At 41.3% G+C, this 27,333-nt stretch overlaps 1 protein-coding gene across 1 annotated transcript in view; it reads left to right on the forward strand.

Annotated features, from left to right (window-relative positions):
• GALNT5 (polypeptide N-acetylgalactosaminyltransferase 5) overlaps positions 1-23,967 on the forward strand; it is a 43,905-nt gene extending 19,938 nt beyond the window's left edge. Inside the window, exons 4-10 of the mRNA XM_036254705.1 lie at positions 8,154-8,289; positions 8,873-8,992; positions 10,329-10,446; positions 11,365-11,688; positions 16,194-16,274; positions 19,621-19,782; positions 23,768-23,967. Of these exons, the coding sequence (XP_036110598.1) occupies positions 8,154-8,289; positions 8,873-8,992; positions 10,329-10,446; positions 11,365-11,688; positions 16,194-16,274; positions 19,621-19,782; positions 23,768-23,908 (1,082 nt within the window). The 3' untranslated portion in view covers positions 23,909-23,967. The remainder of the gene's footprint in view (positions 1-8,153; positions 8,290-8,872; positions 8,993-10,328; positions 10,447-11,364; positions 11,689-16,193; positions 16,275-19,620; positions 19,783-23,767) is intronic.
• The last annotated feature ends 3,366 nt before the right edge of the window (positions 23,968-27,333 follow it).

Here is a 27,333-nt window from a genome sequence, read left to right on the forward strand (position 1 = left end):
GGAGAATAGAGACCATTTGTTTTGTATAATTGACCACATCCTGAAGTTTTCTCTTTCCTCATGTTACCTATGGGAGTAATGGTTTGGGCAGGAATACTGTATAGAACTCCAATGCGTAGGTGATGGCAATTGTGTGCTTACTGCTTCAGAGCAAGAGGCATATCAGGTTGTCCCACTGTCCGTGATACTAACTGTGAGACTTAGTTAAGGCATTGCCAGCTAGAGTTTTCCTTCGGTAACGAGAAGTAACTTGTGAGGTGATACTTTGATTCCAGCCAATGTCCTGTTGTCCTCTATCTACGGCTTTACCTAGTGGTTTACCATTCGCTGATGATCACTGCTTGAACCAATTATAACGCTGAGGGCTGCAAACTTATTTCTAATCTTATCATTTCTTCTTTTATTAGCTAGTAAAACAGGAATCTCTCTATCTCTCTCTCTCCCCCTCCCTCCCTCCTTCTCTCTCTCCTTTCTCTTCCCCTCTCACACCCCATCACTATGGATTTACAACTTCAAAAAATTTTATGTGTGTATTATTAGCATTATTTGGGGAGGAGGTGCCCACATTGTTTCAAATTTAACCACCAGGAGCCCCCTCAAGCCTGTGCCTTTTTTACCTGACCCCATCAGTATTTCAGGACTTCAGAATTCTTAAATTCTCTCTTCTCTGACATCGGTCTGCTCTTCCGACAGACCTTTCTGTCTTCCCAAAGAGCAATATGGCTTCTTTCCCTCACCTCCTTTTAGCATGTGGGTGTTGGTGGTGAATAAGAGGAAGCGAATCTTTTCTGTCCAAGAGTATTCTAAAAATAAAATCAAACATTCTGCTTCATTTCCACATCCTCTATGAAAGGACCTATACCTCATAAAAATATCTGGTCTTATATACCAGGCACCATTCTAAACACTTTCTATACTAACTGATTTAATCCTTAAATAATCCTATGAGGTAGGTACAACCATTTTCATGTTACAGATGAAGACATAGAAGCACAGGGAGGTTATGATTTGTCCATGTTCTCCTAGCTAATACGTGGTACAGCCAGGATTGGAACACAGAGACCTTCCCTCAGAATCTCCACTCTTACCTACCACACCTTGCTGCCTACAAGCACGTAGCCACCCCTCTGTCCCTGTAAACCATGGCATTGCAGACCTCCACCAGCTTGGGTTCACGCATATTTCGATGGTGAATTATGTGCTTACCTGAATTTCACTTACTGTAACTATACCCCAAATTTGGAACTCTCCTTATCCCATTGGTTTGCTAATAAGTTTCTCCTCTCTGTAATAGAAATGTTCAATTGGCAATAAATACATCATACCAAAATTGGTATTGCAGTCACAGCTAAGATTCTTAATAATGAACTGCATTTGAAAAAATTAAATAAAATTCTACATTTGATTTCCTATAGAAAGTAATTATTCACAAACGATGCAATAGGCGAGTTAAGAAATAGCCTGAGATCTGGGTGAAGAACATTCCCAGGCAAATGGAACAAGCAGTGCAAATGTCCTGATGCAGAAACAAACCCTGTATATTCAAGATTAAGAAAGACATTTATCATGGTTGATGAATGCTGACAATGGCGAGAGAGGGAGGAGATTCAGTCGGGGAGAGAGGCAAAGTTAGGCATTTATAAGGTTTAATGCATCATTTAAGGAGTGTTGGAATTATTCTTAGTATAATATGAAGCCAACAAGGACATTAATGAGGAGAGTGAAATTGTGTGATTTATATTTTAAAAGCTCACTGTGGTCACTCTGTAGAGAATGGATATTAGGGAGACCAATTAGGAGACTATTGTAGTAGCCAACGCAGCAGGGAGGTACCAAGACAGATGGAAGATGTGGTCAGACTTAGAATATGTTGTGGACAAGGAGCTTACAGGACTTGACATCAGATAAGATGGAAAGAAAGTAGTGATGAGAGAAGTCAGAAAGAAACCTAGGATTGGAAGGAATCCGAACAACTCGGTGGGTGGTGGAGTCATAACCAGAGGAATAGGTTTTGAGAAAATGAGTTCTGATTTTGTCCATGCAAGTTTAAGATGAAAACTAGACATGCATGTAGATGTCTAAGAAAGCTGATGAATGCAGGGCCATGAATGTGCTGCTTATAAAAAATGTTTTTCTTCCTGCATGGGGTACAAAGCATGCTGGTGAGGTCTCCGTAACATCTAAACTACTAGATGACAGGGGAGGCTGTCGTCAGATGGGGTGTGATGAACTTGATCAAAGCAGTTGCCTAACTGGCCTGTTCAGGCATGTGTAGTTACAACTGTAAACTAATTTCTTTAAATTTAGTAAACCCAAATATAAAAATGTAAATGGGTTTCTCAGTCATTCATGAGCACCCTTGAGTACATTAGCTCAGTTTTATTTTAATAACTTTGGAACTATTCTGACTAGAATCCATATTATGAAATAAATTTTACACCATAACACAGTGTGTGTGTGTGTGTGTGTGTGTGTGTGTGTGTGTGTGTATCATACATATAACTACGGTAGACATTTCATGAAATAACATGTGCAATGGATTCTAATATTTAATCTATTTCATCTATTTTTTTGGATTCTGGCCAATGCCACTAACTTGTTTTAATGACTCTCGAAGGAATCACAACTCAGTTTGAAAACCCCAACTATGTCCATCTTAATTGCTTGCAGTTATCTAGTGAAGAGTCGCTTCTCAAACTATCGTAGAAGGACATTTTTTTCTTGTTTCCAAATTTTTGTGGGCCTATACCTTGTAAATTACAATAAAAATAAGTTACCTTAAAAATGGGAAAAATAGATATATACATTATTATATACAAGGTGGAGCATAGGTAAGTTTGCAGTAGTTACTATGGAAAATAATACAATAATTAATAATACAACAATAAAATCTGTGTTTTGCATACTCACAACTGTAAACCTACTTTTGCTTCACCCTATATGCATTTATCTATATATGTATAGATATAATTTTGTTATGTATAATATATATGCATTTATATGTATATATAACATATATTATATATACATCTATATGAAATTGTGAGTAGACAATATATTAATAAATTACTCTGACACACTACTGTAAATTTTCAAAACACTTGTTCTCAATTTCTGTTTCTATCTTCCTATAGATGGCAGGGTCCCCGGCCCACACTTTGAGTAGCATGAGTGAAGGGTCAATGCCTGAGTTTGGGAGAAAACAAAAAGGTGTGTCCGAATAGAGTTAGTAACAGTCTAGTGTAAGGATATATCCAACTGCCTGACTGTCATGGAATACAAGGGGATTTAGGATCCTGTACCAGCTTTAGCTGAGGGTGTAATTCAGGGACCATTCAGGGACTGGTTTTGAGCAAAGATGGGCAGCCTGGTGAGTCCTCCCAACACCCCCTTCCTCAGGCATTCCCCAGCCCTCACAAGTAGAACATAGGCAGGAGACCTCTCTGGGTCTGAAAGGTCTCTGTAATCAGAGATCAGCAAAGATACTAGGGCAGACATTTTCTCTAGAATGCCTTAGCCAAAGAGATCAAAGATGAGAACCTGAATCCAGAATCCGACAGTCCTTGACAGCTACTGTTCCCTGTAGGTTTACCCTTTAGAACATAGAGAAAAGGGAAAAGAAACATAGGCAAGGATGAGATTGGACAGTCAAGGTCACGTAGAAACAGAAGCCAAGTGGCCCCATTCTGGTCCCAGGTAGTATTAGTCTCTGGAATTCTGAAAGAGCCTTCTCCAAAATAAGAAGGGCTGGCACTGGCTAGTGTTGCTCAGTGGTTAGAGCATCCACCCATGCATGGAAGTGTTGCCCACTCAGTTCCTGGTCAGGGGCACATACCTATGGTGCAGGTTTGATCCCCAGGCCTGGTTGGACCACATGCAGAAGGCAACCAACCGATGTGTCTCTCACATTGATGTCTCTCTCTCTCCCTCTCTCTCTCCACCCTGCTCATTCCCTCCCTTCCACTCTCTCTAAAAATATCCTCAGGTGAGGATGAACAAAAGAAATAACGATAATAAGGGTGAAGCAGCGACTCTGATCACTAGCCATGTCCACTGCACATTTAGGCTTCCGGGCTCTCCACAGGTTCTTCGTTTGAATGATTCGGGGGGAAAGATCAGCTCCAATCAGTTGTTTACTGGGAACGAAGAATTAGAGAGGCCCAGTAGGATTTCAAAATGTGAAGGGAAGGCCATGGCCAATGAGTCTCTAAGGGAAGTCTCCTCCATAAAAGCATCAGAGGAAAGAGAGATGGGCTAGTTGAGGTTCAAAGGAATAACCCGACCAGCTGGCCCAGGGACTCACTGCCCTGCCAGGAAGAGCCTGCAGTCAGGCAGGCTCAGTAGAGTCAGAGTAGGGATCAGATTTTCATTTCCCTCGTGGCCTTTAGCAGAATACTTGACGTTGCTGTTCGCATTCTGGAGAATCAGTTAGCTAACTTGAAGAAGGGACATCAAATTCCTGGCCACCTCGGAGCTCTCCTGAAGACCAACCGTCCTGTAAATGTCTACAACTTGTTTCTGCTGAAGTTAAAGCAGGTGGTTTTCTTAGCATTGATTATAAATCATTATATAAAATTAAGTGGTGAGCCAGGTCCACATTCCTCAAGGACCCTCCACACAACACTCCAGCAAAGCGTTGTGCTGGCAGCAACCTCCCAAGCTGGTCGGCTAAATATAAGCCGGAACCGTGCTCAAAAAGGAGCCAAAGCTGTTTGGCATGTTGAGCGGCTCTGGGTTGGCCAAAAAAATAAATAAATAAGTTACAATGAAACCCACATACAAACACTCCAGGATCACTGGGACTTGCTCTTAGGAAACAAACAAAAAACCCTGCCAGGTGGCTATCAAGATTGAGTTCATCATTCTGAGCTGTAGCTTAAACACTCATTGCAAAAATGTAAACAGTACTCACCATTTGTTAAGAATTTAGGTAGATCTTAGAAATGCCCCATCAGGTACATCTCAAAGAGCTTAAAATTAACTGACCCAATGTAGCTAAGAGCAGCAGAGCTGGGAGGAAGGCAGTTCTGTGTAACTTCGATGCTGTGATCATTTCACCATGCCTCTGAGCCTCTCCGGGTCAGGGACAGTGTGCAAAATGTCCATAGACAATAATATTCCGAACAGTTAGAAATCCCACCCAAAGTTAGCTACTCAGCTCCCTGCTCCAATTCCTAAGCTCCTGCTTAAAAATAAAATGTCTGATATGGAGCAATGGCATTCTTGCACAGGAGGATGCTCTTCTCTCCAAAAATACAAGATAGAATTTCATCCTATGTTTTGGGCAGATGCTGCTTCCCCTGGCAAGAAGTGAATGGAAAATTTTGTGGGGATCTGGGACAGGCAGGAATTGAATGCAGGTTTGGGGACCCATTCTGTTGCCGCTGGGGACTGAGGAAGTCGATCCAAGTCCCTTTGACCCTGTAAGCTTGCTGGGGGGGTGGGGGTGGGGGTACGGACAGGCTCTTTAAACTCTGGGTCTGAATAGATAGAGGCAAGAGTGGGACCTTCGCAGACCATGCTTACCTGCTTTATACACCCAGATGAGCCCTGCAAACCTTCCCGCAACAGGGAAAGGGCTTGTGCAAGAGGGCAACCTTAGGAGACAGTGACCTCCCATTATCAAACAAGCAATAATTCCCTGAAAATAGGACTCTCTCAGCATGGTCAGGACATGTAACTCTGTCTCTGAGAGTAAAGGACTTGGTGGGGATGCAGGGCTTCTGACCAGAGCAGCCTGGTTTGATCTAAAGAGTCTTCTCAAGAACATGCCCCACCAAGACCTTGGCCAAGATAGGTTCTTTACCTTCATGCCAAAATGCAGTTGTTGATCTGGTAATTAATAATATACTGCATTCCATTAATTTGAGAGGTAGCTGATAGACTTCAGTGGATCAAAATCCGTCATCCAGATATCTATTTTCATCTTGTTCTTTACCCGCCACTGTCTTCTGCGTTTACTTTAAGTTTCCCTGTACTCCAAGTCCTGCCTCATCCTGGCTTTTTTTTTTTTTTAAACTCGGGCTATGGAATGAACAATTTTCTAAAATCATGCTGCTACTTAGCTGTGCAACCTTGAAAACTTACCTAAGTTCTTTGTTCCTCAGTTTTCTTATCTTCCAAATGGGAGTAAAAATTAGACCTACGTTTCAGGTTTATTGTAAGGATTAAGTAAGACAACCATGTACAATGCTTCGTACAGTGTCTGGCATAGAATAAGCACTTGATAGATGATAAGTGTTGTTATTAGAGGTTCATCAAGAGCAGAGGAGAGCAGTCAGGTATCAGATCGATAAGTTAACATAATGAGCCAAAAGGAAAGTCCAGTCGAGGTTTTAATCACTTACTGCAATAGCAGAAGCAATGGAGCTGAGCCAGGAGAGAGTGCTGGCTCCACCCGTGTTCCATTTTTTTTCTGTGGAAAGGGACTGGGCTGGAAGATGAAAGCAGACATGAATCGCACTGTGACAGGAGTCCAGCGTGAACGATTTAGAAGGAAGGGGAAGGGCCTGCAGTGGAAAAGTACTGAATACTGAGTCAGAGTGCACAGAAATGTCTTCAAGATCCACCCACCTCCCAGAAGATGAGCCAGAGATATTGGCTTGAGAGAGAGGCCGCCAGATGGGAAAACCTGGGCTAGGGACACAGATATGGAGTGTCCAGCTGAGGGGGAGGGAAGGCCCGAGTCCTTGTCTGCAGCTCCCCTCAGAGGCTGCAGTGCACGGCTGTGCACCACGGCCACGTGGGGGGGTGGCCTCTGCCATGAGGCCTGCCCGGTAAAACCCTCGCCATTGGCTGTGGTGCAGCCTGAAACATTTCATGCAGGGTTTGGGCCAGGAGCCAGATTCCTCCGGTTATTATTAATTACACACATACACACACATTCCACTTGAACCTGTTTAAATGCTGCTGAGATTTTAATTTTTAAATAAAGAATCCTTAATAAATACTTCTGGCCTCCAAGTTCTTTTGTTGTTTTTTTTGTTTGTTTTTTCCTCTTACAACTCTCTTTTTTTATTGTGATAAAATATACATAACATAAAATTTACCATCTTAACCATTTTTAAAATCTTTTTCTTTTTTGATTTTAGAGAGAGATGAAGGGGGAGAGAGAGAGAGAAACATCAATGAGAGAGAACATTGATTGGCCGCCTCCTGCATGCCCCCCAGTGGGGATTGGGCCCACAACCTGGGCATATGCCCTGACCGAAAATCGAACCAGCAACCTCTTGGTGCATGGGTCCACGCCCAACCATTTTTAAGTACATAGTTCTGCAACTGTGAAGTATATTCACACTGTTGTGCAAGCAATCTCCATAACTATTTACATCTCGCAAAACTCAAACTCAAAAAGAAAAACACCCCTCAAATGCTATACCCATTAAACAACTCCTCGATCCTCCTCTCTTCCTCTGTGTCCTTTTTTTTTTTTTTTTTTTTTTCCTCACCCGAGGACATTTTTCCATTTTTTGTTCAGGTAGAGTGGGGGGGGGGAGGGAGAGGAACAGAGAGAGAGAGAGAAACATCGATGTGAAGGGACACATCGAGTGGCTGCCACCCGCACGACCAACCAGGGCCGGGGACAAACTGCAACCGAGGTACATGCCCTTAGCGGGAACCGAACCCGGGTCTCTCAGGACCGCAGGCCGACGCTCTAACCGCTGAGCCAAACCGGCCAGGGCTTCCTCTGTGTCCTTTTTAACACTACCTCCCAGTCTTCCTGCTTCCTCCACTTGAACTTCTTTTCATCCTTACTATATGGAGCAATTTTTCCTCTTCATCATTCCTCAGGGAAAACTTGGAATCTCAGATTTCTGGCCTTCTGCAGAGCGAAGTCCCACTTCATCCCCAGAGCTCACGGGATGCAGCCCTTAGAAGGGACATAAGCAACCACCTCTAATGCTAAGCATTCCCTTCTGAGTCTTGGCTACCCATCCTAAGTGGCTTATCAGTGTTTTCCAAACATAAATGATACTTGCCCCCACACAACTGCCAGAAACAAAATTTCTCTTATTTCATTATAAAACGAAATTATAGGGACAAGAAATTTAGTGAGAAGAAAAGACTATTTCCTGTACAACCACACTTCTCTAACAACCTCTACGGCCTGTATCACATTTTCACATGGATTTTCTTTTTTTGTGGCTTTTTAGGTGATGTGTTGACATTCCTAGATTCTCATGTGGAATGTAACATTGGTTGGTTGGAACCTCTTCTGGAAAGAGTTTATTTAAGTAGAAAGAAAGTAGCCTGTCCAGTAATTGAAGTCATCAATGATAAGGATATGAGGTAACATTGTTATATTCTGGGTCTGTAACTAGAACAACAGGAAGTAGTGGTCACACTCCTCATGTGTACATTTTGGCAAATCTAAGAAATATACAGTTTATCCATCTAAATAAATGGAAATATATGATAGATACCTTGGGATAAGAGCAGGCCAATCTGTTTATTTGAGCATCACAAATTCTTAACCCTTAACACCATTGTCCAGTTCTTTCCTCTTTCTATTCAACTGAACCAAAAAATATTTATTTTCCTTAAGATTAGTTCTTATTTTTGTAGCATATATATATATATATATATATATATATATATTAAGTTGGGTTTTGTTTATTTGAGGTTTTTTGCTCAAAAATGGCTAGAACATTATCTTCCTTTAAGTATAAATTAGAAATAAGCAATTCAACTAATTGGTCATTAATGCAAATTGTTCTTATAAATTTTCTTGAAATGTTATTTAAAAGTTTGTAATGATCTAAAATCTCCTGCATAAGCACTTGTTTTATTCATTTAATCAAGACATGGCATCAAGTCAGTTAAGTATATGTGCTCGATCTCAAGTAGCACTTTTGGTTTTTCCCTGGACTAGTTACATGACAGTGGACAACTTCCAGAGAGGCATCTTTGTGTGGCCCATGAACTTTGGTTGGAGAACAATCCCTCCAGATGTTGTTGCAAAAAACAGGATTAAAGAAACTGATGTAATAAGGTAAGTATGTGAAATACAACATTAGGAAGCGGTCATCTGTCTCTTTATAAAGGCATAGCAAGCAATTTCACAAAATAAGTATATCCTGTCATTCAACAGGACATCAAGAATTATAGCTGTAGCCAATAGACCAAAAGTAAACACCATTTTTCTGAGAAATTTGTTTCCCACTACCAAAGCTTCCTTTATAAATGATCTATTGCACTTTCGTCAGCCCTGAACGCAGAGAAATTCACTAACACGATTTCTGTTCTCTAAGAAACATAAGCTACTTGAATATGTTGCATACATTCCATATAAACATACATAATATTAAAGCCAACATGCATGAAAATTAAGAGAGTAAACATTATCACAACTACTGTTAGGATTTTCTTTTTGAGTCTAGTCTTACCCCTTTCATGGAAGGGGTGCCAACCTCTGTGAATGAATTAATAAATAGACACAGAAACTGGATATGAATTAAAACTGGGGCTTTATTGCTGGAGAAGCTGGATTGAAGAACATCATTTATACCGGAAGCCAAAGTGGAGTCTCCCCGGAGTGCAGCCCTGCAGGACAAGCAGGCAGCCAGCCTCAGGCGGTCAGTGGGAGCCCTGAGCTCCCATCAGGGAGAGAACTTCATAGACTCCCGCCAGCAAGTTCCCAGAGAAAGCCCAAGCGCAGACTGTGCGTTGCAGACTGTGCGTTGCAGCCTGCTTTCCCAGCCCAGTCCTCGGTCAAGCATCCCTCGCCAGATGAGATGCCTTCAGAATGGGTGCCCCTAGCCAGTGAGGGAAGAGGACCTTTATTTATCAAGCACTATGCATTTAACCCCCTCGATAACCCTAGGAGAGAAGTGGTAGCATTTCCATTACAGAGACGAGAAAATAGAGACAAAAGAGTTCAGTAATTTTCCCAGGGATATACCGACAGAAAGAGAAGAAATTGGGGTTCAAATCCAGACCTACCTACATTTAACACTCTCGCTCTGATCCTGTACCCAAAAAAACTCTTTGCCTCTTTTAGAATTCATTTTGAATGTCAATATAGTGGCTGAGCTCAGCTGGTACTCAACATAATGTTACGAAGAGGATGTATTCTGAACAATCTGAGAAGAATATTTGGGATACGGGTAATCCTAGCTCCTGGACCGACCCTTGCTGACACTAGTTAAGCTCTACCACCATGAGCCAGGGAACTTAGGCGCTGTCTGTCACTTCGTCCCAAGACCTCCCGATACGTGGCAGCTACTCTGAAATGCCTCCTATGTCCATCACAACTGCACAGGGCCCTGTGCTAAAAGTTGAGCTCCCATGACACGCAAGTGTAAATAAACAAACTTTTCTTTCTGTAGGTGCCCTGTCATGGCAGGTGGACTGTTTTCTATTGATAAAAATTACTTTTTCGAACTTGGAACATATGACCCTGGGCTTGATGTTTGGGGTGGAGAAAATATGGAGCTGTCATTCAAGGTATTACCAAGTGTTTCTCAAATTCTATTTACAATCAAGCGTTTATCCTTTTAAATGGTTTCATTTTACTAATGCAATCAGATATGTGACTGCCTCTGGGAGGAAATTACACAGAAATCTTGGGGCCTCTGGATTAATGTTTTCATATCCAAGATTGAATTTGGAAGAATCAATAGTACTCATGAAATTTATTAGAGTTCCCTAATATTTCACAGCACTGTCTCTGCATCTGCATATGAGGGAAATAATGGTCTGCCATTCGGTGTAAATGCTGTAGGATTCATACTTAATATAAAATAACTCTCCTGGGATATTTTTCTACTACATTGGAAGTAATGAAATCATTCTGTCATGGGTCATCTTGGAGAGCACGAGTGACGAAATACAAAAGTGACGCTGGGGCAGGCGACCAACAGGCCACAGTGCAGCAACTTGCGACGCACCCAACAACCCTGGTGTTTATACAATCACTGATTGATATCTAGAGCAGCCGTAGTGGAGAGCATTCAAAAAGCAACCGCTTACCTATGGAGTGGGTTGATATACAGTAAAAGGGGTATTGCTTCGTGCTCCCGATCAAAAAGAATGGTTTTTGAGTTGGTTTCGGGTGGGGGGGGCGGGGGTTGATATATACTCCTTTCCCTGATTCAGCTAATTTACATATTGAGATTTTGTTAGGATTTCTTTAGGAAAAAGAAACGTGTATTGCAGGGGAAGAATATATTTTACTAATCCTAAATAGTCCACAGACATATACAAAACTAAAACACCAGTTGAGTTTAATTTTCTATTGAAGACTTCAGAAGTGGAGTACCACTTCAAACGGGGTGGGGGAGGGGAGTAGTCAGGTGGTTTCTTGTCACTGTTACTTGCGGACAAGGATTTGATCATCAGTGTTTATCATTAAACCTGTTCCAGGTGTGGATGTGTGGTGGTGAAATTGAGATCATTCCCTGTTCCAGAGTGGGCCACATATTCAGAAACGACAACCCATATTCCTTCCCCAAAGACCGGATGAGGACGGTGGAGCGGAACTTGGTGCGGGTGGCTGAGGTCTGGCTGGATGAGTACAAGGAGCTGTTCTATGGCCACGGGGACCACCTCATAGACCAAGGGCTAGACGTCGGAAATCTCACCCAACAGCGAGAACTTCGAAAGAAACTGAAATGCCAAAGTTTCAAATGGTACTTGGAGAATGTATTTCCTGACTTGAAGGCTCCAATTGTGAGGGCTAGTGGCGTGGTAAGTTCAAGCAGCAATTTAAAATCTGACTCCATGGAAATAAAAGGCCAAAATATTTCTGAAAATGTATGGGAAAGAATGAGTTAACAATTACACTCTAAATAAATACCAAGTGTGAGTGCAGATGAGACAAAGCAGAGTGGAGGATTAGATAAACTTGAGGCAGGCTTTCAGACAGCCATGTTCATTGATTAATTCAGCAAATACTATTGAGTATCAATAAACCAGGCGTTATTTTAAAATTGGATTATAGGGTGATGAATAAAATAGATTTGATCCCTTCTTGGTGGAGCTTAAAGTTGAGAAATAAAAAAAAAAAAAAAAGATTACAAACAAATAAGCAAGTAAAGTGTAAATAAATACAAGAGTTCTCCCTCGGGGAACTGGCCACAGGTGAAGAATCCTTCGAAGTTAGAGAGGTCAACTCAGGAGATGTTGAAGGCTAAGCCTGAAAGGCCAAATGTCAGCCAAGCTCTGAAGAAGAGAGCCCCAGGCAGAGGAGGCCCCTCTGCAAAAGCTCCAAGACAGGTGACCTGAGGCATTCGAGCACCAGAAAAGAGATGGACGCTGTAGGATGGCACCAGGTGAAGTTGAAGAGGGAGGGAGGGAGGAGTCAGATCATGTACGTAGGTCCTTACAGGCAGAATAAGAATCCTGCCCACTTCTTTCCTTCCTTTCTTCCGAATGTAATGGGAAGTGATTGAGTAGGGTTAAGCAATGGGATGACAGGATTTAATTAGAGTTTTATAGATTTCAGAGATGTCTTGCAAATAACAAATCCTCAGACAATAGCAAAGAAAATTCGAAGATACAAGGCAATGTACCAAAAGGGAAGAAGCAGGTTAGACAGGTTAGAGGACAGAGATGAGGAAAAATCAAGGAAGAGGAGGAACTGGACAAAAGCCAGTTCACCCTGCTCTAGGCTTAACTTGGGGAGGTCGGCATGAGGGCTTTCCCCCAGGAAGGGCTAGAGATGCTTCGTCAGGCGCTGGCCTGGAGCTCTTCCCCAATTATGCATTTTTTCATTTCTTTTACTGTTTTATTTCTCATTTAAGTTTTACCTACACATATTGCCAGTGTTGTTTGATTTTCTTTCCGAGTTTCTTTTTCCTTCACTCCAGAGGTTCTCAGATTTGAACGTCAGTAAACCTGCTCTTTTAAGCCAACTTTTTTCAGTTCTCCCTAGAAAGTGGGTTGTGCAAACCAACCACTCTCTGCCTGAGCATCTCTCCTGAGGACGAGGACTTAGTAAAAGCCACTTTCCCGGGTGGTTTTGGGAGATCCTGGAAGACTGTGAAAGAGAGGAAACTAGTCTGAAAATTCGTTCTATTTTTATATAATTCAGCTGACAAATGGACACATGTGATCTGTTTGTATGTACCATGATGTATTATAAAACTGCCATCTTTATAGATCAAAGTAGAACAGTGCTACTTCTGATGGTTCAATCTAATGATTTATCTTAGGTAAAGCATCTCAGGCATTAGGAAGAATGCCTCGGATTTATACACTATTCAAAAGATATGTCTGTAAAATAAATTCATATTTTTACATTTTATCTCTTGAGCAGGAAAAGAAGTTCTCACCATAGTAATTTTTCCCTGTGCTAACACCACAAAATCTCAGCAAGAGCATTACTGAGCTCTAACCACCAGAGGGAACTAAAAACCTGTCTTTTGCATACTCTGTGAGGCTAACTTGTTTGAGTTCCCTTGAAACTTGAAGTGTTCTCCTAATGACGCAGCCCTCTGCTGATGCCAGAGTTATTACGTATAAAAATGTATATATATATTATTATTATTATTATATTTAAATTTAACAAATTATTTCCTTCGATTTTTCCTCACTATTTATTGCCTTCCATAGACATATTTTAGTAAAGATGTCATTTGCTTCCTTCTGAAGCAACCATTAGGGAGCATTATTGCCATTAAGAACACAATTAGGACCATTCTCCAGGCAATGCAGGGTAAGAGCAACTAGATCGTTCTTTTGGATAGACAATCTTGAAAAGTTCTAAGAAAATGAACTTCACAACCTGCACACTTTAGAATTTAAATTCAGTGAAGTTTGTTTTGTTTTGTTTTATTTGTTTAATAAGAACAAATCTTTCTTATTGAACCAAAAATATTTGGAATAAATAAAATAACCTCACCCATAACGTGTGTTTATATTGAATAAAACTCTTAGCAAATGGCCTATAGCCTAATGTTGAACAGTTCTGTGATAAACTGTGGGGATAACTCCCATTTCTTGAATTCAACAATAAAATAATTCAAAATGAAAAGTTCAAAACTGATATATACTACCTGATTTTTTTTTAAAAGATTTAAACGGTTTACACAGTAAAATCCTGGATACAATTCTTTAAAAATAAAATGAAGACTCAATTTGAAAAACACTCATAACGAGATAAAGAGTAACAGCTCCTAGTACTTGGTAGACCATGTAGTTACGAAGAAAAGCAGCCTCTCCAGTAATCTCTGACAAGAGGGAAACAGATCAGATGAGATGGGGGAGAGGGCGGGGGAGGCAAGGGTTGAAAGATGTTTCTTTCCTCCTAATGCCTTTCAGTTCTTGGAAGAAGGGATTGTACAAAATAAATACAAAGAAATGTGTTGAACCCGGGGTTCCCAAGCACTGTTCTAGGCAATGTTACTAGTTGTGCTGCCCAAACTCGGAACCCATGCTCAAACACATTTGGCAAATCCTCACACTACATTCCCTCTTAGGGCAGCAAGCCAAACACAAACGTACCGAAGGTTCTCAGAGGCTCCGGGGTAAGACCACCGGTTGCGCTGTTTTCCAAACCCCTTCAAAGGTAGAATATTTTCTGAATAATCCCCCAATACTGGCGCTTATATTGATCTCTGTTGAGATCCAGAGAGCAGCGGAGGCCTCCTTTCCTTTCTTTAATCTCCAGGATTATTCTACCTTCATGCACCTCTGTTCCCTCTTCTCTGACGTTCAGGATGGTCGATCCCTTCAGTGCGTCGTGACTGCTCCCATTTACTCAGGGTGGATGGTCTTCTCCCATAGTTGTCATTTTAAATCGTGAGCAGAGCTTCCTTTGAGGATTTCTGACAGAGCCCCTGTCCTCCTGGAATTGTTTTAGCGGTCCAGCCACCCCAACAGTAACCAACCTGGTGCTATTTTTATGTTGTCTCTGTGCCTTGAGGGTCTGTCAGGTTCAGGTACAGTGCAAGCAGTGTACATTTGCATCTCAAGCCCAAATGAAGGTCGCTACAGGGTGGCCTCCCTGTGGTGTCTCTCTGCTAATGGGCAAATTGTTCCTCCCAGGACCCCTTTCCACTGAGGGTCTCACTCTAGTCTTTCATCTCTGTGTGGAAGACCGCATTTCCACCTCTCTGGCTTACAGATGCCCACGCTTTTCTCCTGTCCTTAAAATGTTGGTCTCTTGCTGTTTCCCACTTGCTTTTGGTTTAGCTTTGGGGTTTGGGGGTGTGTGGGGGGGGGTTCTTCCCCTGCATTTCCTGGTCCTTGAAGGTGCCTCTGACTTTTGGCCGGCATGTGACAGTGAGGGCCCACCCGCTGAGCACCGTGTTATGAATGCTGCCGACTCCGTGAGCTGCACAGCCTGCGTCGTAAGCACCCCCGAGCTAGAGCTCTGTGCTAGGTGCATGGAGCAGGAAGGGGCATTGCCAGTCCCTGGCAACTCGGACCTCACTGACTCCCGGGTCAGCAGGCTTTCCAGAGTAGAGACTTGGTTCTACACAGCACTTCTAGAAATCTGAGAAGTCTACATCGCGCTATTAACCCACCCTTGTTAGCCCTGGCCAGGATGTCAAAGTGGGCAAGGGAATCAACATTTTTCTGCATTCAACGGTGCCTTATGGAAAGCTGCCTCCATATTTGACCCTGCAGATCCATTAAAACCTGGGGGCCTGCCAGAAAGCGCCTTTACGCTTGGCTCTGGATTCGTTTTCGTGACTTTCCTGTAATGAATTGTAGCTTGCCTGAGTCATTAGGAAGATTCTGACAGGGAATCAGTTGGAAATCTGCTCTTCTTGAAGGACTCGATTTATCTATCTGTGATTCAGCGCCTAAGCACTCAGATAGCTGGAGGGGTCAGCCAGGCAACAGAGCCCGTAACTGTCAGTTTGATTCAATTGTATCTGTGCGCATCGACTTTTAACATATGCATCAGACCAACTTGAGCCAAGAAAATAACCGCTTTCCACGCCACCTTTTGCTTAGTCCCTATTCAGTATTCCAGGCAAGGGTTAATTAAGAGCTTCTGTTTGTTGGCTCTGTGGCTAAATCACAGGCCTACACTGACAGATTGAAGCTGTACTTTAGCAAGATTACATTATGTCTCTGTTAGAGATAACATCCACTGAAATCTAACAGTGCTAAGTACTGCTAAACTATTAACTTAACTATCTTTTAACCTTATTGTAGTTTTATACTCTGTGTTTTCTGGATGTCTTGTTCTACTTTACAATATTTGTGTCTTCATGCATATTTTATGTTTTGCTTCCTAGCTCATTAACGTGGCCTTGGGTAAATGCATTTCCATGGAAAACACCACGGCCGTTCTGGAAGACTGTGACGGGAGCAGCCAGGTACGCCGGGCTGACGCTCTCTCATAGTAGGTGCAGTTGAGGGTACTGGTGTGGTTGGTAAGAGCAGGGTATGCCTCATTCATCACTCACTTGAGAAATTTATTTTTGCCTGTAGAAACAATAATTAATGTCTGTATAATCATAAGGTTGGTGAGGAGAGGGTCCACGGCTCAGTGGAAAGAGGTAGGTTCTGAAGTCAGCCCACCAGGAACCCAGATCTGGCTCCACCACTTGCAAAGTGTGTTAATTTCATAAGTGTCCTACCCCTGAGGTAAATGGCACTGATAAGAGTGCCTACCCTCAAGTTAGTGTGAGGATCGAATTAGGTAATATGAAAAATGTAGAGCAATATCTAACTCTTAATGCTCCACAAATGTCTACCGCTATAATAACAGGGACCCCCCAAAAAAGTGAAAAAATAACACATTACCTATAAAGATAAAAGGAATAAAGAAAAAGATAGGACATATTTTTAAATAATTAATCTCAGGGAGCAATTTTATTCTCTGATTCTATCCCCCGCCCCCATCCTTCATTATCTTAAGGAAATCATGCAAATTGCATAATCCCTGAGCCGGGGTGGAGAAGCCTGCAGCAAAACTCCCCCAGTGGCCGGGGAGGGAGTAGGCGGGGGAGTAGGGAGCTCGGGGGTTGGTACCTCCCTCTCCAGCACATGCTCTCTAACCCTTCTTCTGTGGGGACAGTTTCCGGTTTGGGTGCCAAAAAGGACTCACAGGAACATCAGTTCATGAGAGTACAACTCAGTCCCCTAAAGTTGTAGATCACTCTTTGGTAGAGAAATTATTTTTTATGATAATATAGGCTTGCCAAAACTCACCACTTTGATCCGACTAAGAGACAGAGCTTTTATTTCCAAGCACATCCCCTCTCTACCTGTTCATTCAAAGCTGCTACTCGAAAAAAGGGCATTTTTGTGGTCTCTGTGGCTATAAGTCAGCTGTGGGTTGCAAACTTGAGGCTAAGGGAACTCTTGCTTAATTAGGAAAGAGAGAAGACAGATGAAAAAGAAGTGGCAACAATCAATGGAAAGAAATATTGTGTGTATCAACAAATCAAAGAGGAAATAATTCACAAATTATAAAACAAAACTACCATTAGTCCAAATTATATGAAACTAAAATATTAAATAATGCCATCTTCAGGACTCATCATTTAGTGACTTTCTAGACCTGGTTAACCAGCATGTTATCTGAAAACTGAAATTTGGTCTCAGTAACCAGTGAGTCTCTGGAGAAGGGAAGGTTTGAATTTTGCAACCTCTGCCTCCCACAAATGCCCATCTCCCTTTGTGTCTTGTTAGTCCTTTTTAGCTTCTGCTTCTTGTGGTTTTCTTGAGTAATAAAAAAGTAAAGAAACTAGGTGGAAATTAACTTATTTTTGCCAGAATTATTCAGATAATATCAAGCCAGTGATTATAGCATTTATGAGGGCAGGGGCTCAAAAGGAATAAAACCCTAGGATTGAAACGTCAAGCACATTCACCATACCTAGAACATCTCTTTACTCAGCTTCTCAATCAGTTGAGATGTCCCTTGGAGAGTTATTATCTAACTTCTCTTAGCAGCTACATCGCTTCCTTGTATTATGACATATGCCCATGCTTCCTGTCAAACTGATGGCATATGCCAGGGAGTAAGATCTCAAATGCTCCGGAGAGTAACAGTTTTGCAGTTTCTTTTGTGCCTTTGAGACTGAGGAGGGCATGTAAGGAAGACGACCCGGAGGTGGGAGACAGCAAGGCGGGGTTTGGTTTTCAGGGTAGATAGTTCAGATTATGTGTTCTCACGCCTTAAAAGCAGGGCTGAAAGGGTGAACATGTTTTAGAAGGAGGGGTCTTTAAGGGGACCTGGCAAAGGTGTGTTAAACTAGATGCACAGAAACAATGAACAGAGCTTGTTCAAAGCAAAGAAAACCTTTTACTAAAGAACTTACATGCCTGGGGCGTGACTACCCACCATGATCTGCCCAGTTAGTAGGACTTTATGATCAGATCACCTGTGAGGTTACTTTCTGTAGAACCCCTTTTTCTTCCACATTCTCAAATATTAATATGCACACAAATCACCTAAGGAATTAAATGTGAATTTTGATTCAATAGTTCATGGCGGAGCTGAGATTGAGCATTTCCAACTAGATGTCAGATGACGATGATGGGAATATCGGTTCAGTGGAGCGGTCTACCCTAAGGCCATACTTCATAATCTGAGTTAAATCTCAATTACATTACAGATTAGTTAGTTAAGAAAAGCATTTAGATAAATTTTACCAGCAGCCTATTTTTTTCCAATATGTTTACATGGGTGCAAAACAACCAATTTCCCATTGACCCAGAACCTTATAGTATATTAACCAGATGGTACTAGGTTGTAAATAACTGGAGAAAATATATAAAAATTGAAAACATGTTTCCAATACCTGAATTGGTACTTTTGTTAGAACTTGGTGACTCCCCAAAACTGGACTTCTCCAAGAGCAGTTCTTATGAACTGGGGGACGCTCATGCTATCAGCAAAAAAAGATTTTTTTAACTGTTCATTCATAGTTTTTTTTTAATTTTTTTTTTTTTAGTATTTTTTTTATTGATTTTTAGAGGGAGAGGAAGTGAGAGGGAGAGAGAGAGAAACATTGATGAGAGAGAACATCGATTGGCCGCCTCCTGCATGCTCCCTACTGGGGATCGGGCCCACAACCTGGGCAGGCGCCTTGACCAGAAATCAAACAGGTGACCTCTTGGTGCATGGGCCGACTCTCAAAAACAGCCACACTGGCCGGGCAGCAAAGAAAGATTTTAAATATTTCCTCTAGGAGTCCAGTTGTCTAGATAGTCTTAACAAAGAAGCATAATAATTTCCACCAAGGTAATTTAGGATGTGACTTGGATCTCCCTGCAGCCCCAATGGCTCAAGGCCGTGATCCTGTGTGGCTTGAATGTTCCAATACCTCAAGCACCAGGCTGTCTGCTGGCATATTTCAGAACATCTGAAATGACATTTACTTACAGAAATGTACTAACTGTTCTAAATTGTATTGTTGCAACTAACATTTTTTGAGGGCTCACTCTATGCTCAACACTTGACAGTCATTACTCAAGCCTCTCAGACAGACACTTTTAACTTGCTATTCAACTAAAAACGGAGAAAAATCAAGTTAGACGGGATGAATATCATGCTCGTACCAGCAGAGTGGAAAGTGGCAGCATCAGGATTGGAATACAGAACATCTGACCAGAGTGCCTGTATTCTTAACCTTTGCTCACAAAAATGTTTGACAAAGTCCTTGAGTCTTTCCCCTAAAATGACCTTCCTTTCACTCGTTTCTTCCACAGCTTCAACAGTTTAATTACACCTGGTTAAGACTTATTAAACATGAAGATTGGTGCCTGGCTCCTGTCCCTGATAAGGGAGCCCTGAGGCTGAACCCCTGTGATAACAGAAACAAAGGGCTAAAGTGGTTACATAAATCAGCATCCGTCTTCCATTCAGAACTGGTAAGCAAAATATGGGTACCTCTTCTTTACCACAAACCCAGCTTGCAAGTCAATGTCAGCTAACTCGGTCGGAAGCTCTCTACGTGTTTGTGACAATAGAAGCAGTGAAAAGGTTCCTACCGAGACATAAACATATTTTTGTGAATTATCAAGTCCTTTTTTCTTTTACAAAATGTACCAGAAACCAGTTATTTTCAATAGAAGGCACCAGGTTTTGTTGGTTATCTTGCTATTATCCTCTGTTTCTAAAAGTCACTGGCTTGAGTCAGTTAACAATGCCATAAGTCAGACTTAGAGGCTGGAATTGGTTTGCATCAGTTACCAGAAAAGTGTATAAGCCCTGGCTGGTTTGGCTCAACGGTTAGAGCGTTGGCCTGCGGTCCAGAGAGACCCAGGTTTGGTTCCCGCTAAGGGCATGTACTTTGGTTGGGTTGTGCGGGTGGCAGCTACTTGATGTGTCCCTTTCACATCGATGTTTCTCTCTGTCTCTCTCTCTCTCTCTGTCTCTCTCTCTCTCTCTCTCTCTCTCTCTCTCTCTCTCCCTCCCTCCCTCCCTCCCACCCTATCTGAATAAGAAATGGAAAAATGTCCCCGGGTGAGGATAAAAAAAAGCGTATGAGAAGAATAGATGAGGAAAGCGAGAAGCAGTGTGCTCCCTACAAGCCCTGCATTTCAGTATGCATCTGGTTCTCCGTCCTGCCTCTTTCCAGCAAGGAGACATTTCCTCATGCCCTCTGGTTTCCAGAGACCTGGGCTTCCCGGGGGTGCTAGAGCCAACTCCCACCAGCTGGCAGGAGCTGGTTGTGGTCAGCTCTTGCCAACTGCGCATTCATTTATACTGCTTTGGTGACTTGAAATCAGCCATAATGGCACTATTTACATCCATGCTACAAATCAAGGGGTGTTTTTTCAGAGGTCCAGTGGTTAATATTTAGCAGCACACCTGAGATACCCTATTCACTCAAAGTTCTCTCAGTTTTTCCCACTTCTATTTTTTTAAATAGAAGTTTGTGTTGATTTTAGAGAGAGAGAGGACGGGAGAGGGAGAGAGGGCAATATCCTTTAGCTGCCTCCTTCACGCCCCCTAGTGGGGGTCAAGCCCCCAACCTGGGCATGTGCCCTGACCAGGAATCCAACTAGCAACCTTTCGGTATTCAAGGCGATGTTCAGGGGTTGCTGAGCCACACCGACCAGGGCCCAATTCTATTTTAACAGAGTACAGTCATAAGCACTGATGTAGGATCTTGGTGTGACAGAAATAACATCAGGGCTGCCTTCTCAAATTTTCTGCTGTATCACTAGAAGTTAGCCATCAAATCCACTAAATGGATTGAGTGTATGGAAACCTTCATTTTGCTCAGGGCTGGCCCCAAAGTAAGTGTATTTTATTACCTGGAGTGACTCCATTTTTTTTGATGTCACAGTCAGTGACTGTTCTCTTCAGGGTATTTTCTTCCTGGCCAAAGTCAAAATCAGGGCCTGAGCCACACTGTCTCTAGTCTTTCCCCTCCTTTAGATTTTCTTTGTTACATTTCACTTCCTTCTGGACCTGTTTTTTCTCTTTAGTGATAATTGTTACTATTGACTTATTTAGAAAAATTAGGAATTACTAGTGTATGAACTGCCTTTTTTTTTTTTTTTAGTATGTGCCCCTGGCGGGAACCGAATCCAGGACTCTCTGGTCCACAGGCCGACGCTCCAATCGCTGAGCCAAACCGGCCAGGGCTAAACTGCTATTTTTATGATTTATAGTGTCGGGAAGATTTATAAATATTGTATCAAATAAACTACATCTTACCTTCTGCTTCCCTAATCCTATGTCAAAGGAGGGAGAGAGAAGGAAAAGAAAGAGAGAGAGAAGACATGAAGAAAGAACAAAATCCTTATCCCCACAAGTGAATCTGAGAATGGAAATTATTTCAGGCTGGTGAGAAAATATTTAAATCACATAGGGCTATTTACCATCTGGGTTGGCCCCATTGAGAAGTTGAGGCTTCATTAACTGATTTTTATATAGGTCTAATTTTGGTCCCCTTAAGTGGTAAGCTGATTTGTAAAGAAAGTGATTTAATTAAGATGGAAAAATTCAACAGCTGTTCTCCAACCTTGTTTGTGCCTGTGACTTCAACACGTTATATAGCTGCCTTCTGTCTTGGATCCCCCTGTTTGTGTCATGGAGATGTCATGGAGATGAATATCTTGAAAATTGTCCTTTTTCTTTTTTTTTAGTATTTTGGTCATTTTCATACTAAACTTTCTAAGTTCCCCAATACATGAAAATCTTAAAAAGCAAGAGAAATAGCTCTGGCCGGTGTTTCAGAGGTTAGAGCATTGGCCCATCGACCAAAGAGTCATGGGTTCTATTCCAGTCAAGGGCATGTACCTCGGTTGTAGTTCGGTCCCCAGCCCTGGTCGGAGTTGTACGGGAGGCAGCCAATTGATGTGTCTCTTTCACATCGATGTTCAATGTTTCTCTCTCCCTCCCTCACATTCTATCTGAAGATAAATGGAAAAAAAGCGAGAGAAATGGAAAATAAGACTATGAATGGCAGGAGCATGTCTCTCCTTTCAGAAAGCTTTGGGAGCTGGGAGCTTCAAGGAACAGGGAGGGGTAATTGTAAGCCTGAGTCCAGATACCAATGAATTATTAATATCATACGTTTATAAATCAGCATTTAAAAGATGTTCTCTAGGTCAGCCTTCCCCAAATGCCCTGGATTGTAGCCACCTAAAAGTAAATCATTTCAGAGGTGGCTTCTAGGATTTGGGGACTGGAATACCTCTCTACCATTAGTTCTCGCATCAAGTGTTTTTACGTTAGGGGCCAGTTATTTAATTACCTCTTTACAATCCACCCAGAAAACATTATAGATAATCCAGAATAATGTTGCTCAAGTCTAACTTCTTTACAAAACCTTAAGCATATTTCCAGAGTTCTACAAGGGAGTTTGTGACAGTGCAGATTCTGATTCAATAGGTCCGTGGTGGGGATGAGAGTCGGCATTTCAACCATCTCCTAGGTGATGCTGATGACGGACCAGACCTTTCAGTAGAGAGGTCTGACCCAATGGTATACTTGATCATCTAAGTTAAATCTTAATTACATTATAAATGATTTAGTAGATAAAAATGTTTAGAATGATTTTAACAGAGGTCTGTTTTTTTTCTAACATAGTTTTGTAGGAGCATCTGTAAAATAAATTACTATTAAGTCACCCTTGTTTAAAATTTTTTAAAAGTTTTATAAAACTATATGTAGTGTATAGTTTGTGTGTGTGTGTGTGTGTGTGTGTGTGTGTGTGAGATTATCTTTGTCATGGCCCTGGATAATGGAGAAGTTTGATAGGTAAAAAAAAAATGATAAAGCCATGTGCAAGTTCTAAGTAGGCTATCGACTATTTCTAGGATATCAATAAATATTAAACAATAATAGAAGCCTGAATGCCTTTAACTTTTTTTTCCTAATTCCATCTGAATTTTCTGGGTGTCAGGCATTATATTGTCAGAGATTATGGTAGGGAGCTCATAAATAAAATGCATCATAAACCTAGCTCCTTGGATTCTAAATTTGCATTCTATGGCATGGACTTAATTAAGAAATTAACTCACTATCTGTGATGGTATGCGTTTGTTTTTCTTTCTTTTTTTTTTTTCTTTCCTACCATCAGTGAAGGAGGCATCATCCATCAAATATAGCAAATGCCATCTGGTATTATTTTTTTCAAATAATATAGTGATCAGCCATATGATCAGAAAATGTATCTTTGACGTTTGAGAGCTTAGTTTAAGAGAGAGACAAACTTAGTACTGTCCAAAGCCTGTGTTTATTTTATAAATTTAGTTCAGGATAATTTCTAAAGAATAAAAAAATGTAAGTACCTATCTTTTTTTTTTTTTTTTTTTTTTTTTAATTAGTTCCCATTTCTTTACATCTCAGTTATCAAATTCAGTCCCTAGCTCATTCCCAGATCCCCTTTCTCTGCAGGTGAATCACATTGTTTTTGGAAACTATCACCAGTTGTTATGCCTGGAAGGAAATTTTTCTCAGAAGACCCTGAAAGTTGCTGCTTGTGACCCTAAGAAGCCATATCAAAAGTGGAAATTTGAAAAGTATTTCGAAGATTGAAGAGGAACTGATGTTTGTATCTAATGAACCCCACTATACACTGTGAAAATGACAGTGAACTTGGTGACTATATTTCTCCATGGTAGTTTAAATTTTCAAAATGAATAGCACTTGAATGAAAGATTTTTAAAAATCATAGTATCTGAGATACCAAAAGTTAACTCAGGGAAACAGTCCAACATCAGATTGGAGTCTTTCTTCAGCACTAGGGTCCTGTTGACCTGCTTGCTTCCTGCCCTGTGCTGAAACCCAGCCTGTAAGTTTCCCCATGCAATCTACCAGGTACCCGGAATAAAGGCAGAAGTACTTGGGGAAGTACAATGATACTCATGATGACTCTGTTGCATAGTAACCAGTTCTTTGGCCCACAAGTAGGTTAAATCAGTGTGAATCTGGCCCTTTGTTTACTATTATTTCATCCAGAAAAATTTTACTCGCATTTTTGTGGCTAGAAGATCTCATAAACACACAGCTATCACCTCGGCGAAATCCCTTCAAACTACATGCATTCATAGCATGAAACCTTACAGTTTCATATAGTATTGATATAATACTTCCTGATGGCAGGATTTTGGTCTAGATTGCTATATAATGCTTTTTACCAGTCTGAGTCAGTGGAAATGTTTTTAATTGAGGAAATCAAATGCTTATTCAATTCTAGATGTGGACATTCAGGGCATTTTGTGCTTTTAAAACCACACTTAAAAAATGGTCATGTTGCCCAGGCCGGTTTGGCTCAGCAGTTAGAGTGTCAGCCTGCGAACCGGAGAGTCCCGGGTTCAGTTCCCGCTAAGGGCACGTACCTTGGTTGTAGTTTGTCCCTGGCCCCAGTTGGGGTCGGGTGGCAACCACTCAATGTGTCTCTCTCACATCAATGTTTCTCTCTCTCACTTCCTCCTTCTCTCCCTCCCACTCTATCTGAAGATAAATGCAAAAAAAAAAAAAAAGTGTCCTCGGGTGAGGATAAAAAAAAATAATTTAAAAATGGTCATGCTAGTAACTTCCTAGACCCATGTGAATATTAATAAAACAAAAAAGGCAAAGTAAAAGAGGCTTGATCACAACACACTCTAGTAACCCAAAATACATTTAATCTCTGAACACATAAGAGACGCTGAAATGAATACAGCAGAAATAGAGCATTGAAAAATACTAAGGTTCTTTTGTGTAAAATACTGCCTTAGACTTAGCAGCATTCACAGGGATGAAGTATGCTAAAAATGGGCTCTAAAGACTTTGAAGTAGAAATAAAATGGAAGGAAAAGGAAAAGGGAAGAGAATGAGCTAAGCAATCCTCAGGAAGAGAGAGAGAAGAAAACACTGCCCTAGATTTGGCAAAAGGACAAAGGGGACCTGGTGCCTCTTTGGGGAAGATAAGAAAGCCTTCGATGTGGACCTAACATGAACACTGAGGAAGAGTCCAATATTTCTTTGATTCAAATTGAGCCCCTAATCTTAGGTATGTCAATACTTAGGCATATCAGAGACGATCTTGGAAATCCACATTCATTTGGTAAGAAAATTGGTACTCAGAAGACACATTACCTATCTGAAAATCCCAGGCCAGTTAGTGAGAGAATCAGGATTCGAACTCGCATCTTCAGAGACAGGACTCATTCTACTGCCCCAAGCCACTGGCCTAAACAAATCTGTTCCACAGCATTTTTATAAAATAGATACAGAAACTATTTTGCTGGGGTTGGGTCTCTGGAGAATAACCATGCTATATGCTTGTTAATATTAAAAAAAAAAAAAAACTTTGTTTAGCTGAGCTGATGATAAGACCTTTAGTTCTGACTTCCTATTTAAAATGTATTTTTAACTTCCAAATATTTTCACCAGAGCAGACTTATAACCAAGAATCAGAAGGGGAAAGAGTATTGCCTATTTGCATAATATTTGGGTTTTGTTTTTTGTTTTTTTCAAATAACGGACATTACAGTCCAGCTGGTGTGGCTCAGTGGCTGAGCATCAACCCATGCACCAAGAGGTCACCAGTTCGATTCCCAGTCAGGACACATGCCCAGGTTGTGGCTCCAATCCCCAGTGGGAGGTATGCAGGAGGAGGCCAATCGATGTTCCTTCTCTCATTGATGTTTCTCTCTCTCTCTCTCCCTTTCACTTCCTCTCTCTCTAAAAAATTAATAAAGGAAAAAAATAATAATAATAATAACTGACATTACAGATGATATAAGGGAATGGCTCGAAAATGAAATAATTCTTTCAATACAGAGCCAAGAGGGGTATAAATCACCAGACGGCTGCCAACTGTCTAATTGGATTGCTGACCAGCAGAATATGCTGCATGCCTCCTGCAGTTCTTCACGCAACTGAGAAATGTCCAAAGTTTCTTCCCCTACCCCTGTCTGAAGACTCTATTTTATCCAAAAACAGATTCTACCAAAAATGTGATGAATTCAAAGATAAATTATGTTTTGTACACACTTCACTTTCCTCAGTGTAGAGGAAATTTGAATGTTTTTTTTTCTCAAAAAACCTTCTTATAGTCCTTTCAGTGTATGCTCTTCCTGACTTTACCTTGACATACTTATTATGTGAAGCTATGTTTGAATCTATATTATCAGTATAACAAAGGATTGTCTTCATACATCACACATTTGTTCTTGGGTAGAATTTTAAAAACAGCTTCTTACATGTATTTGTTCAATGACTCTAAGATGCAAAGAACTAATTACTAGTTAGAAATCTTCTAGGCCTGACCTTAACAGTGCTGACTAATTGTGAAATCTACTAACAACATTTGATGTTGTTAATTCTCATCTGAGGGTATTTTTTCCATTGATTTTTAGCAATAGTGGAAGGGAGGGAGAGAGGGTGGAGAGAGAAACATTGATGTGAGAGAGACACATGGATTGGTTGCCTCTCTAAGGCACCTTGACAGAGGCTGGGAATCAAACCTGCAACCCAGGTACCTGAGCTTGACCGGGAATCCCACCGGAGACTCTCTGGTGCAGGGGCCAATGCTCTAACCACTGAGCAACACCCAGCCAGGCTTCCAACATTTGTTTAAAGCATTGTTCATAAATTTTGGTTTAAGAAGACTGTAATAAAGGTATAAATGCTACCAGGTCTTTTGATACTTCCAAAAAGACACCCTTGGAAGGGACACATTAGGGTCCTTCTCAGCTCTGAATTTTTCTATAGGGCGTTGTGTTACTGGTGACTTCAGTTTTCCCTCCATTGGCTTGAGTTATCGTCCTCAGAACAATGTCTATTCATCCTATTACCTTAAATACAAGTATAGTTTTTATAATATTTTGCAGGACTTATTTGACCAAAAACTAACTTACCAAACTTTCTGAGTGTTTCTGAGCCTTTCTGTTTGCACAGCTTCTTTCTCTTTTTCAACAGCTACCCAAAGTTTCCACCCTACTCTCCCCAAAGGATGGCACAGCTGTTGTTGG

Source organism: Molossus molossus, unplaced genomic scaffold (genome assembly GCF_014108415.1).
Source record: "Molossus molossus isolate mMolMol1 unplaced genomic scaffold, mMolMol1.p scaffold_m16_p_11, whole genome shotgun sequence".
Lineage (NCBI taxonomy): Eukaryota > Metazoa > Chordata > Mammalia > Chiroptera > Molossidae > Molossus > Molossus molossus.